The sequence below is a fragment of the Struthio camelus genome, chromosome 7 (genome assembly GCF_040807025.1).
Source record: "Struthio camelus isolate bStrCam1 chromosome 7, bStrCam1.hap1, whole genome shotgun sequence".
Classification (NCBI taxonomy): Eukaryota; Metazoa; Chordata; class Aves; order Struthioniformes; family Struthionidae; genus Struthio; species Struthio camelus.
Genome location: NC_090948.1, coordinates 39,684,495 through 39,696,099, shown reverse-complemented (window position 1 = coordinate 39,696,099; position 11,605 = coordinate 39,684,495). Strand labels below are relative to the sequence as shown.

General features: G+C 55.8%; 1 protein-coding gene across 2 annotated transcripts; it reads left to right on the top strand.

The window, feature by feature from the left end:
- Positions 1-11,605, top strand: SLC29A3 (solute carrier family 29 member 3). Of its 2 annotated transcripts, none has more exons than XM_068950928.1 (6): positions 1-70; positions 591-883; positions 4,872-4,954; positions 6,612-6,838; positions 8,304-8,466; positions 9,370-11,605. In XM_068950928.1, coding segments are annotated over exons 1-6 (1,440 nt in total). In that variant the 5' UTR covers positions 1-69; the 3' UTR covers positions 10,043-11,605. The 2 variants fall into 2 exon arrangements, with proteins under 2 accessions (XP_068807029.1, XP_068807030.1); XM_068950929.1 differs by having other exon boundaries at positions 36-243.

Genomic DNA, 11,605 nt, shown 5'->3' with positions numbered 1-11,605 from the left:
GGCCGGGGCCGGGGCCGCCCCCGACGGGGCGGAGCGCACAGGCCGGCGCGCAGGGGCCGTGCGGCGCCCAGTAAGTGCCGGGGGAGGGGGATGCGGGGGGGGGGGGGGGGGAAACCCCGTTAAATTGCGTTTTCTCGCGAAATCCCTGCTTTCCGGCCGGCTTCCTCCCTTTTTCCCTGCGGCTGTTCGTCCTCTTTCCTGCCAGCCCGTCGGGGGCCTTTCGAGCCGCTCTGCGGCGTTAGGGTGAGTCGGCGGGTCGCTTTGCAAAGCCCCCCCCCCCCGGGGTTTTGGGCGGGGGGGGGGGAAGGCAGCGTGACTTCACGAGCCGCTTCTGCAAGGCCCGACGGGGAAACGTTCGCCTGAGACGGTGCCTCGCAGAGCCCCGCAGGCACCGAGGCTTCCTGCTTTCGCAAGCGGGACAGCGAGCGCGGAGCCCGGGCGCTGGAGCAAAAGGCCGAGCGGCCGGGTCAATCGTTGGGCGTCGAGGGCTGCCCTCCCAGCCCTGGGATAACCCCTCGCAATCCTTCCCGAGCCTCGCCGCCTAACACCTATTTTATTTTATTTTGTTTTGTTTTGCTGTCGCCCAACAGTGGCTGCAGCGTTGGAAGGCGAGGACCACCGCTACCTGCCGCCCGCCGGCTCCGTGCACCAGCCGGCCGCCAGCTCCCTCCTGGAAGAGGAGTCCCTGATGGAGGAGCCGTCGCTGAGCGCGCGCGGCCGCCAGAAGCCGAACGACCGCTTCAACGGGGCCTACGTTATCTTTTTCATCCTGGGCATCGGTTCCCTGCTGCCCTGGAACTTCTTCATCACGGCGAAGCAATACTGGATGTATAAACTGCAGAACTGCTCCGGCCCGACGGCGCGGGGAGCCTCTGATCTCCGCGTGAGTGCGCTGCCGCCGTGCTCCGCGTTGTCGGGCGGCCTCGGCTTGCGGTCGTCCCGACCCGCTGGGATGCTTCACGGCTCTTCCGCCGAGATTTGGCAGCTGTGACCGTAGCATCGACCGCGGTGATAAACACTGGGCTCCGGGCATACAGGCGGAGGAGGTTGTCGCTCCTCCGTTGGTGGCCCTGACCTCGGGGAAGTGGTTGGCTTTCCCTTTCTTCTGAAAAAGCCCTCTTTTTGGGTCTTGTCTTTGCAAAGGGCTGTCGCTCGGGGGCTGCGGGTTCCTTGGGCGCACGCAAACACCCCTGTTCCTGCAGGCACCTGCCGTAGCATCGTTGCTTTGCCAAAGCCGGCTCCTGGGAAGAGGAGCATCCCTGAGCCCAAACTCCCCGGAAGTGGGTCGGAGACTCCTCCGGGCTCGCCTCCCTGGAGCGCGTTGCCGTGATTAGGGTTTCACGCGCCTCCCTTCGAGCAGGAGCGCGTTGTCTGCCCGTCTCGGAGCCCCCCCCTCGCTGGAGGGGAGCGCGTCGCACCGTTGGGAGGGTCGGCGAGCCGCCGAGATGGGGCAGAGCGTGACGGGAGCCTGACGCTGGGCTAAATCACTGGGGCTAATCCCCGGGCAGCCTCCGCTGTGCTTTGTAGCCTGTTGCCCGTTTTTAAGAACCGGCCCCGCGACAGGTTGGAAGCTCCAAGCGGAACCGAAGCGAATTTAAAATTGAAATGCCTATTAGTCAAAAGAAGCTTTGGGGCTTGCTGCGCTGCCAGGCCTGGGCGTTCGCGCCGTCGGGAGTCTTCCCTGGCTTCGGGCTCGGCTGCCCGCAGCGCGGGAGCCCCGCTAGCCCCGGCGTGGCTGTGCTGGCCGAGGGGCCCGGCGGCTTTCTCGCGCCATTCCTGCCTCGTTTCTGGGCTGTCTTGGGGTTGTTTCCCCGTGCTGGAAGAAGCGTCGGTGGCGCGGGGCTGTGTCCTGCTCTAAACCGCTCCTCTCCTCCCATTGCTCGAGCCGTTTGGGCCCTTTTTTTTTTTTAAGTTTAAACACAGAGCCAGGTGTAAGGCTCACCCTTTCCCTAGTCCTGCTTTCACAGCTGTGATAATTTGGACAGGCCTCAAGCCTGCTGCTTTTTTTGATAGGGGGAGGGTGATGGTCCTGCAAAGATGCTGGTACCAGCATGGCACAGGGAGCTGCCGGGGTGGAGGGGGCGAAGGGACGGAGGCGAGAGCACGCTGGGAGCAGGTCGCCAGCAGATCCTGCCGCCCTCTCCCGACTCGATACGCGTTCTGCTTCCCGGCCTTCCTTGCGCTCAGGTTGTTTACTTCCTTGGTGATGTGCCAGTAGTTGAATTCATGTCCCGCGCTGCTGGGTGCAAGGTCTTTTTTTTTTTTTTTTTTTTTTTTTTTTTTAATTTAGCCGGACGCAGAAGCACCTGGGTCTTTCATGTTCTTGTAAAAAGCCAATGGAAAGACTCCTTCCTGCGTCCTGGCCCGGCGTTGTAAGGCCGCGCTGCAGCTGGGGGTGAGAGCAGTATCCTGCCCTGCTCACTGAGCTCTGTAAATACCGCAGCCGGTGGGGGAGGACGAGGAGGTACCGGTAGAAAACATAGCAAGCCCTGGCTTGCTACAAATTCCTGAGCAACTCGCTCGTGTCGAGCTCGTGTCCCACCTATGTATTTCCTTTGCCCTCTGCATCTGAGAGGGAATTAAGCGCCGATGGATTTGGTGACTCGATCGCCGCGCGCAGACTGAGAGCACCGGATTTTTTCCCCGGCTAAGTCGCTGGCGATGCTAAAACTGTGCTCGTCTTTGGCTGTTTGCAGCGTGCAGCCCTGGTACCTTCTCGCGTCGGGGGGCTGATGGGCAGACGCCCCTGCGGTAGGACTTTTTTTGTTCCTGTCGGGAGCCGAGCCCAGCTCTCTTGCAGCCGGTAGACTCGTCTTGGCTCGCTGCTGGTGGTTTCATGCCCTGTGATCCAGGTAACGCTCTGGTGCCTTGAGCCCCCACTGTGGGCCCGAGTCCCTTTTTTAGCCCAGCGGGAGCCTCTGCCGCCGAGTTTAGGCGAGAGCTGAACAACTACTACTATGCAAAAAGCATCTTGGCAACTCAGGGCAGCGCCGGCCGACGCCGGTGACTAATTTGCTGCAGCGGCGCTTCGCCCTTGTTGGGCTCGCAAAGCAGCGAGGACGCCGCGGGAATAACGCCGCGTCGGGTTTGAAGATGCTGCGGTTAATGCTGGGTCAGACGCCTCCATGACGGGCCTTGGCTTTGGCGGCCGAGGGATGCTGGTGGCAGGAGGGTCTGGATGGGGAGAAGAGCTGCTATTTGGGATGGGTCTATCGAGTAGAAACGAAGAGATGCAATGAGTACGGAGCCTGATATTGTCCTTTGGTTAAAGCAGGGGTTGAACTTGCTGTCCGACGTTCTGCTTCTGCGCTGGCAAGGTTTTAGGGGTGCACACCGAAACAGCAGCCAAAGCATTGTGCTAACACCTTCTGGATGGGCTACAGTTCTGTTTGAAGCAGCATGCTTAACACTGTTATGCTTTTTCCTTTCAGAAATTGAAGACTCCGATTCATAGTCTTGTTTGGTATTTATGTTCTCCTGACTCTTTAACAATTGCAGTCGAAACCCTTCTACTTGTCCACCCTTTTCCAGAAGGGTATGACCGTGGATAAGGCAGAGCAAGATTTCCCAGGGCGACCGAGTTCAACGCAGACACCTAAGTTTCTTAAATACTTTGAAAATTCCTTTCCGGCTGGTTGCGTGTGTGCGTGTTTGCTTAGAACAGGGGGACGTTTCCCGGTGGTGCTGCGAAAGCAGCACCGCTGCTGAATCGCTAGATATGTGGATGTGCTTCTGTTTGGCGTAAAGCTTCATGAAACTTTTTTCCTTGCAAGATAACTTTTGGAACTGTAGCGAGCATCCCTGGACTGGTTTGGCGTGCGTTTGTTTTGGGTAGGTCCCTAAATAGGGCTTGTTTGTCGTAGTCAGCTTTGCGTTCTGCTTTGTCTTCTCTCCTATAATTCATTGTGTGACCCTAGAGCTTTGAAGCCTCCTGTTCCACCGAGCAGACGCAGCGTGTGCGTGCCTTTATGTCTGTACGGAGCTGCTAGGAGCAATTATTAGATTTCCTGGTGCTTACAGTGACGCTCTTGATGGGGAAGAATAAATTAACGTGCTTGTAAACTGATTAAAAGACGACAATGCAAAGCCGCAAAACTGAAGCGCGTAGAGAAAACGTGCCAAGTGCCTCTTGGACGCGACGTGGCCCCGGCTCTGTAGCTAGGTGAGTGCAGAAAAGGGAGCACCAGCTCCCGTGCTGTGTGTATGGAGGGAACCTTCTCCATGAGGATGGTCCTACCTGCTGGCTGAGGCTCCCCAGGAAAAAAAAAAAGAATTGAGCAGGCCTTGCGCACCTCAAAGCGTGGAAAAATAGAGCCTGGTTTAACAGCGTAATACGTAGAACGGGTTGAAAATGTCAGTGTTTGGCTGCAATCTTGGGACAGAAATCTCTTTACTGTAGTGATTGCTTTCTGCGTCCGGCCTGGCCCATGGTGACCTCCGTGCGAGGCAGGATGGTGAATAGTGGTGGACAGTTTGGGCAAGTTTCTCGGGTGATCTAGGAGCGGGTGGAGTGAATGCCGGCCGAGCCTCAATCCGTTTGACGGGTGCGCAGAGGGAGACCAGGAGAGAGAAGAGCTGTCCCGCTCTCACGCCCCGCGCCGATTTGCCTGGAGCACGTTCTCGCGCCTAGCGTCCAAGTTACTCCATGGGCCGAAGGACAAACGGGTTCGTGAATCGTTGCGGGCTTCCAAGGCAGACGGCTAATAGTAGCGATGGCTTTGCGCCCCGATATGTAAAAGGCAGTGCCCATGGGGCTCGAGTAAGAACTAAGTTGGGAAAAGCTCAAAATCTGCAGTCGTGCAATGTGTGGCACCTGAAATCCCTGCGTTCTCTCCTGCCATGCACTTTTTTTTTTTTTTCCCTCTTTGCAGGACTTCTTTGAGAGTTACATCTCCATTGCGTCGACCGTGCCCTCGGTGCTCTGCCTGATTGGAAACTTCCTGCTCGTCAACAAGTAAGTGCTGCTGCGGTGCCAGGCCGGGCTGCATCAACGGCGGCTCTTCCCCGGCTTGCGCTGCCGGCCGTGTCGCTCCGCTGCCTTCTCCATCGTCACAGCACTGGCTCTGAAGTCAGCCTGAAACGCCTGATGAGAGAAAACTTTTAGAAAAGAGAATGCAGGGCGCGAAAAAGCATTAGCTTACCTTTGAGAGCTGTGCTCTTCTCTGGCCCTCTTGAGGAACATCCTGAGGGACTGAGGACCATCCCAGGGTGTGTTGTTTTTTTTTTTGTGGCATAGCAATCATTTTGCAGAGACTACTGCAGTCAGCAGTCAAATGCGATACCGGGTTAGTCTGTATGCAGTCCATGCAGCATCGCGTGGAGCTGCTTGCTCATGCTGCCCGATGCATCGCTGAAAGGGCTTGGCAACTCCTAGCCCATCTCTTTGCGTTGCCTCCAGAAAGGTAAGGAGCAGACAACAAAGGTGTTATTTCCAAAAGTGCTTTCCAATAGATATGTTTTTCCCCCCTCCCCGGGCTGGCAAACACACCAGGTCTAACGGCCGCATCCGCCCTGGGACACTCTCCAGGTTAGCTCACCCATCACTGAGGAGCGTCTCCTTACGTCACGTTTTCGTGGGCACGGATACTCCTTGTGGCAGATCTGTGTAGGGAGAGCTGCAGGCTGACTAAGCCCCCGTTCAAATGCCGTTTTGGGAAGTGGGTGCCGGGCACGCCGAGTGCCAGGCCCTCCCTGGCGTGCCCCGACTGCAGCGGGTACCCCTTGTGCCCACCCTTTGGGAGAGGTGGGGGGGAAACTGCGTCTTGCGCGTGCACGAGAGGTGCATGAATGCAGGCTCATTGGGTGATTAAAAACACCCTCTTCTGTCCCTGCCTTAATTACAGCAGATTGAGATGAACTGAAGTAGTACGCCCTCTTCCCTGCCGAGAGCATCCGTGCAGGGAGTTAGTCGTGATTTGGTTTGGTTGCGCTGTTTTAATTGCTCCTTTGTTCTCATAGTTAATAAATTCATCATTTAATTACTTGAAAAGGAAAGTTGTCCGTGTATGCAGGGACACGATCGTTCCTCCTAAAAACAGGTCGGTCAGGGAGCGTTACTGTCCCTGGGGAGGGCTGTAGGGCAGGATGGCCCTCGGGCTCTGGCTGGCGTCCATGGTCCGGCTGGTCCTCGCGGCTCGCTGGAGATTGCTTTCTTCTTTCCTTTTTTGACCCCAAAGGTGAGTTGATAGTCTTGTGGCTCTGTAATAAGTAACCTCCTTGCTGAGGCAGCTGGTGACCTTGTACTGACACGGGATTGCTTTCACCCAGCCTGCAGCCTTTCCCAGGGAGACTTTACCGTCGCCGCTGTGTGTTGCTCCTGTGATGGGAATACCTCCGGATTCCTGGTGGAAAGAGAGGTTTACAACTTGGCTGGGTTTACAGAATCGCTATACTGAGTCAACTAAGCACTGACAGACAACGTGGGGCAGAGGAGTTAGTTCATGGTGTCCCCTGCATCATCCTCACCAGCTGGCTCTCGGGGCATATCAGGGCTCTTTCTGGGCTGTGGCATCTTTTAACCAGGGTCATGCCAGACTGCCTGGTTTTGAAATGCCTAAAGAGGGGGGGAGAAGCTACAGGAAGGCAAAGGTGCCCATTACGTTCTCCCCTAGGGTGCCTGCCGGCGTCCGCATCCTGTCCTCCCTCTTCGTGATGCTGACCGTCTTCTTGGTGATCACGGTGCTGGTGAAGGTAGATGCTTCCACCTGGACCACCCGCTTCTTCGCCATCACCATTGTCTGCGTGGTGGTCGTCAGCAGCGCCTCCACCATCTTCACCAGCAGCATCTTTGGCCTGACCAGCTGCTTCCCGATGAAGAACTCGCAGGCCTTGATCTCAGGTTTGTTTTCCTCTGCTGCGCCAAGCGTGGCGAGGAGGAGATGGGAAACTTCTTGCCTGCTTGATCCCTGTGTGCGCCTGCTTAGGCAGATGGGGCCCCGCTTTGCGTCCTGCGTTTTGTGCTGCGTCCTGGTGGGATGATGATGGGGGATTTTCTTTGCTTGGTTAAGGGTTTTTTTTGCTTGCATTTGGCATTTAAGTTTCTAAAATAAACATCAAATGCTGAACTTACTTTGCCTTTTAAAAAAAAAAAAAAAAAGCTTGTAGGCTAAGATAAAGGGAAGTTGCTGTGTGAGAAACATGCTCAGTCACGTGAGCTGGCTCTCTTGTTTCTGTAAACATCCCACAAACTGCCGTACTCCATATAACGAAGTGCTTAGGACTCTCAGCAGAGACAGGAGCAGACCTTCACCTTCCCTATCCTGGGGCTGAATGTCCTTCGGGGCACCTGCTGCCCAAGGAATGCGTGGGATCCAAATGTTTTTTTTTCTCTGCAGCGAAAGGGGGGAGGAGACGCTGTCCTGCAGTTCCTTTGCTTGCATCTTGAGACATCTCAAACTTTGCATTGTCTCCTCTTTCCTCTTCAGCATTTACATTCATTTCCATAAGCGATGAGGGACACATTGGGAGCCGTGAGTGATGAGCTCCCCGGAGGTTTGGCTGTTGTTGATAACATAATAAATGTGCTGTAGAACGGCTGGGAAACCAAGAGGGAAAGGGGGAAAAAATCAAGACAGAGACAGAGACGTTTTTTTTCCCCCGGGCCAAGACAGGACTGCTTTAATGAGTTTAACCCAGTGGGGGAAATCACTACATCCCCGAGATGGCTGCTCGCTTTGCAGAAGGGTAGACCTGTTACTAGTGGCCTGAGCTCCCACCCTGGGGAAGCACAGAAGAAAGGCAGGAGGATGCCCAGGGGTGGAGCACCAGGTGTGGGTTTCAGGCAGGTTCAGACCTTCTCCTCAGCAGGGCTCAGCACCTCCACATGCAGCGAGCTATGGCTGTGTTGGAAGAGGGTGCAGAACAGCAGGATTTTGGCTCTGCTGCAGCCCCCCCACAAATAGCCATGATGCAGCCAGGCATGGAAATGGAGGTGGCTCGGTGCATGCAGCTGGGCTTTCCCATACAGGTGGCCTTCTGGGGGCTCACAAAGGGGTGGTTCCCTGGATTTGGGGAGCAGCCTCTGGGACAGGTAGAGGAGAGCCAGTAGGAGGGTGAGCCGCTGCCCCCAAGTGTGGGCTGGGCATGCTGGGAGATGTTCAGTAAGAGGATGCTCCTGTTTTGGGTTACCTCCCCTGCACTATCCCCATCAAATCCTGCCTTGCTGGAGGTGTGAGCGCTGCGGGCTGTTGTCTGCCACGTTGATGTCTCTCCTGAACCCTAAGCTATGCGGTGGCCTGGGCCCGGCTCTGCGCAGCCAGCTCGGCCCCCAGCGCTGAGCTCTTGCCCTCTCCTCCGCTCTGCAGGCCAGGCCATGGGCGGCACGGTCAGCGCCATCGCCTCCGTGATAGACCTGGCGGCGGCAGCCGACGTTACCGACAGCGCCCTGGCCTACTTCCTGACGGCGGACATCTTCATCGTCATCTGCATCATGGTCTACCTCCTTCTCCCCAAGCTGGAGTACTCCAGGTACAGCCCCGGGGTAACGAGGGTCGGCTTCCCACCGCCTCCTGCGGGCGTGCTGCAAACGCAGGCAGGAAGGGATTGCCTTTTCTTCTGCCTCGAAAGCTCCGCGGTGTGCAGCGCGGACGTCTTTCGGGCATGGGTAAGAGCGCAGCACCAAGCACAGCACCACCAAAGGGGGTGGCCGGGAGGACCCGTGTGCTCCGCCAGTCCCTGCCTGTCAGCCCTGCTGCCCACGGCGTGATCCCCGTCCTGGGCGTCCTGTCGGAGAGCTGAGCCCAGGACCCTCGTGCTCCGTCTCCAGCTGCCGGGCGCTGCTGACGGCCGAACTTCCCGATTCGACGGAAACCACAGACAGAAACTGCGGCGCTTGCCACAGCGTGTGCTGAGTTTCTGAAAAGCCACCGGGGGGGGGGTGACAGAAACTGCTCAAGCAGCTTCTAAAGTGCCTTCCTCCAAATTACCAGAACTAGGTCTTCAGAGAACTAAAATCTGGAAATAGCCAGCCAAACGGGTCCTGATGACGTACTGTTTGAATTAGTGTATGACTCATAAATCATATCAGTGTTGGTGACCCTCAGAAACACCTGGTCCCCCTGCGAATCACCGAGGGCGCTTCTTGGGTAGAAGCGTGTCCTGAGGCTGGGAGAAGGCGAGTGCCTGGGAATGCGTGGCTGCACGTAGACTCAGACGGCCAGGGTGACACGCTGGTGGCACTGTCTCCTCGCCGCGTAGGAGGATCCCCTTCCTGGCTGGGTGGGAAGCATGAGCTGCCCAGCCTGCTGCAACCTCCTCTTCTGCTGGGTCTGGCAGATGTCCCTGCACCACTGGCTTCTGTCTGATTTTTCTCCAAGTCCTGGGTTTTTGCCCAGCTGTTGACTGATGACTTCCCTCCTCCTCTTCTTTCAGGTATTACATGAGAAGCCACAAAGAGAGCCCATATCTGGCAGCAGAATCGCCTAGCAGCTCTTTGGAGGACGGGTCGCAAAGCAGTTTGAACAACTCACTTTTAGCAAAAGGGACCAGTACTGGAGATGTCCCCCCACTCCGTGCCATCCTGAGGAAGACTGCTGTCCTAGGCTTCTGCGTCTTCTACGTCTTCTTCATCTCCATCATCGTTTTCCCTTCTCTCTCCTCCAACATAGAGTCTGTCAACAAGTCCTCCGGCAGCCTGTGGACCAACAAGTACTTTGTGCCGCTCACGAGTTTCCTTCTGTACAATTTTGCAGACTGGTGTGGGAGGCAAATCACGGCCTGGATCCAGGCCCCGGGCCCAAAGAGCAAGCTGCTGCCCGCTCTCGTTCTCCTGAGGACTGTCTTGCTCCCACTGTTCATACTGAGCAACTATCAGCCTCGGACTCGAATCAAAACCGTGGTCTTCAACCGAGACGTGTACCCGGTGGCCTTCACCGTGCTCCTAGGACTCAGCAACGGCTACTTGGGAACGCTAGCCATCATCTACGGCCCCAAGATCATGCCAAAGGAGTTGGCCGAAGCGGCGGGGGTGGTGATGACGTTTTATCTCATGCTGGGGCTGGCGCTGGGGTCCGCCTGCTCCGTTCTCGTTGTCCACCTCATATAGAGGAGTGGTGGAGGGCCCCGCGTGCTGTGTGGTACTACTTTCGGGTGTTCTCCCTCTGTTTCCAAAAGGCAAGGCATGGCACGGTTTTAGGGCAGACCCCAAATGGTGTGGCATGGCCAGCAGCCTGCCTTTGCGCGTTGGTTTGGCGCCCAGGAGGAGGTCTGCCTTCAGCAAACGGGTGCTTTGGGGTTGTCTCGCTACCCTGAGCCCTTTGTGGACACTAACTTATTTTTTGAAGGAAACTGAAATACTAAGTAGCCTTCAGTGGTTTTTCAGGTGCCTTTTGCCTATGTTGAAAAAGGTCTGTAAAAGTCATGGCGAGTTATTAGAAAGGCTCTGATGTTGCGCTTTCTAAGTTCGCGGTAGAAAATCAGTTAATTCAAATAGACAGACAGCATATGGTACCCAGATGCTTTCAGAAGGATGAGCTACTGTAACACCCAAAGAGATGCCCACCCCCATGGGGGATTAGCATTTAAAGTCACTTTAAACTTACATATGCAAATGCAGCCTGGACTAAAGACAGTTGTTATATTGATCTTCCCAAATTACCTGGATTTGTGGTCTAGGAGGCATTACAGTCAACGCCTCAGGGGAAACTATCTATGGAAAAGGTTTCCTTTACCTTGACTTGGTGACTCAGTTATTGGAAGAATATTGAAATATTGAACTTTTTTTTTTGGGGGGGGGGTTGGTTTGGATTTTCTTTTTTTTTTTTTTTTTCCCTTTCTAGTATTTCGTTTGGGCTCACTGGCAATACACACACAGTTTTGCTTTATGAGTGATTTTTTAAAACATAAAGTCCAGGCCTGAGCGGAAAAACTTTATGGGGCGTGCGATGCCGAGGAAAAGCTTTATGGCACGGGACTTTGCGCGGCACGGGCTCTGCAGAGCCCAAGTTAACGCCGCCGTTTCGTTAGGCTCTCGGCCTAACGAGCCTGCCGGTGCCTTGAACGCAGGACCCCGGTTTTGACGTGAGCTGCCGGGGAGGCTTGAGCCTGGCGTATAGCTGTGCAAGGCCCCGCGCAGCCCTCCCTTCGCTCCGGGCTGCATCAGTCTCTCCTGTAAAAGGCTTAAAAACTCACCCCCCCCCCGCCGCCCCTGTCCTACATCTGCAGTCAACAGCACAGGCACTGGTAATGGCATTAATGTTTCTCGTTCAGTGTTTAGACGCTGACTTACTCTGGACGCGAAGGCGGTCGCGTCTTGCCTGCAAATGTGAACCGCGTTCCCGGATGGAAATACCCAGGGCTGAGCGTGACGGGACGTTGCTCCTAGTGCCGACGGGCGCACGCGGGTGCCGTTTCAAATACTTACATTTTCAGCTTCAAGTGGCCTCTGTAGGCTTTTAGAGGGAGAAGCCTTCGGCTCCACGTTTGTTTTCCTCAGCTCATAAACGTTCCCGACGTGCCAGATACGATGAGATTCTGCTCACTTGGCTGCTTTGCACTTGGGCTGATCCGCCCCATGACGTTGCAAAGGGAAATGGCTGATTACTTCTTGAGACACAACCTAATTGTCCGATGCCACTACTAATAAAGATAATTCTTGATCCTGCGTAAA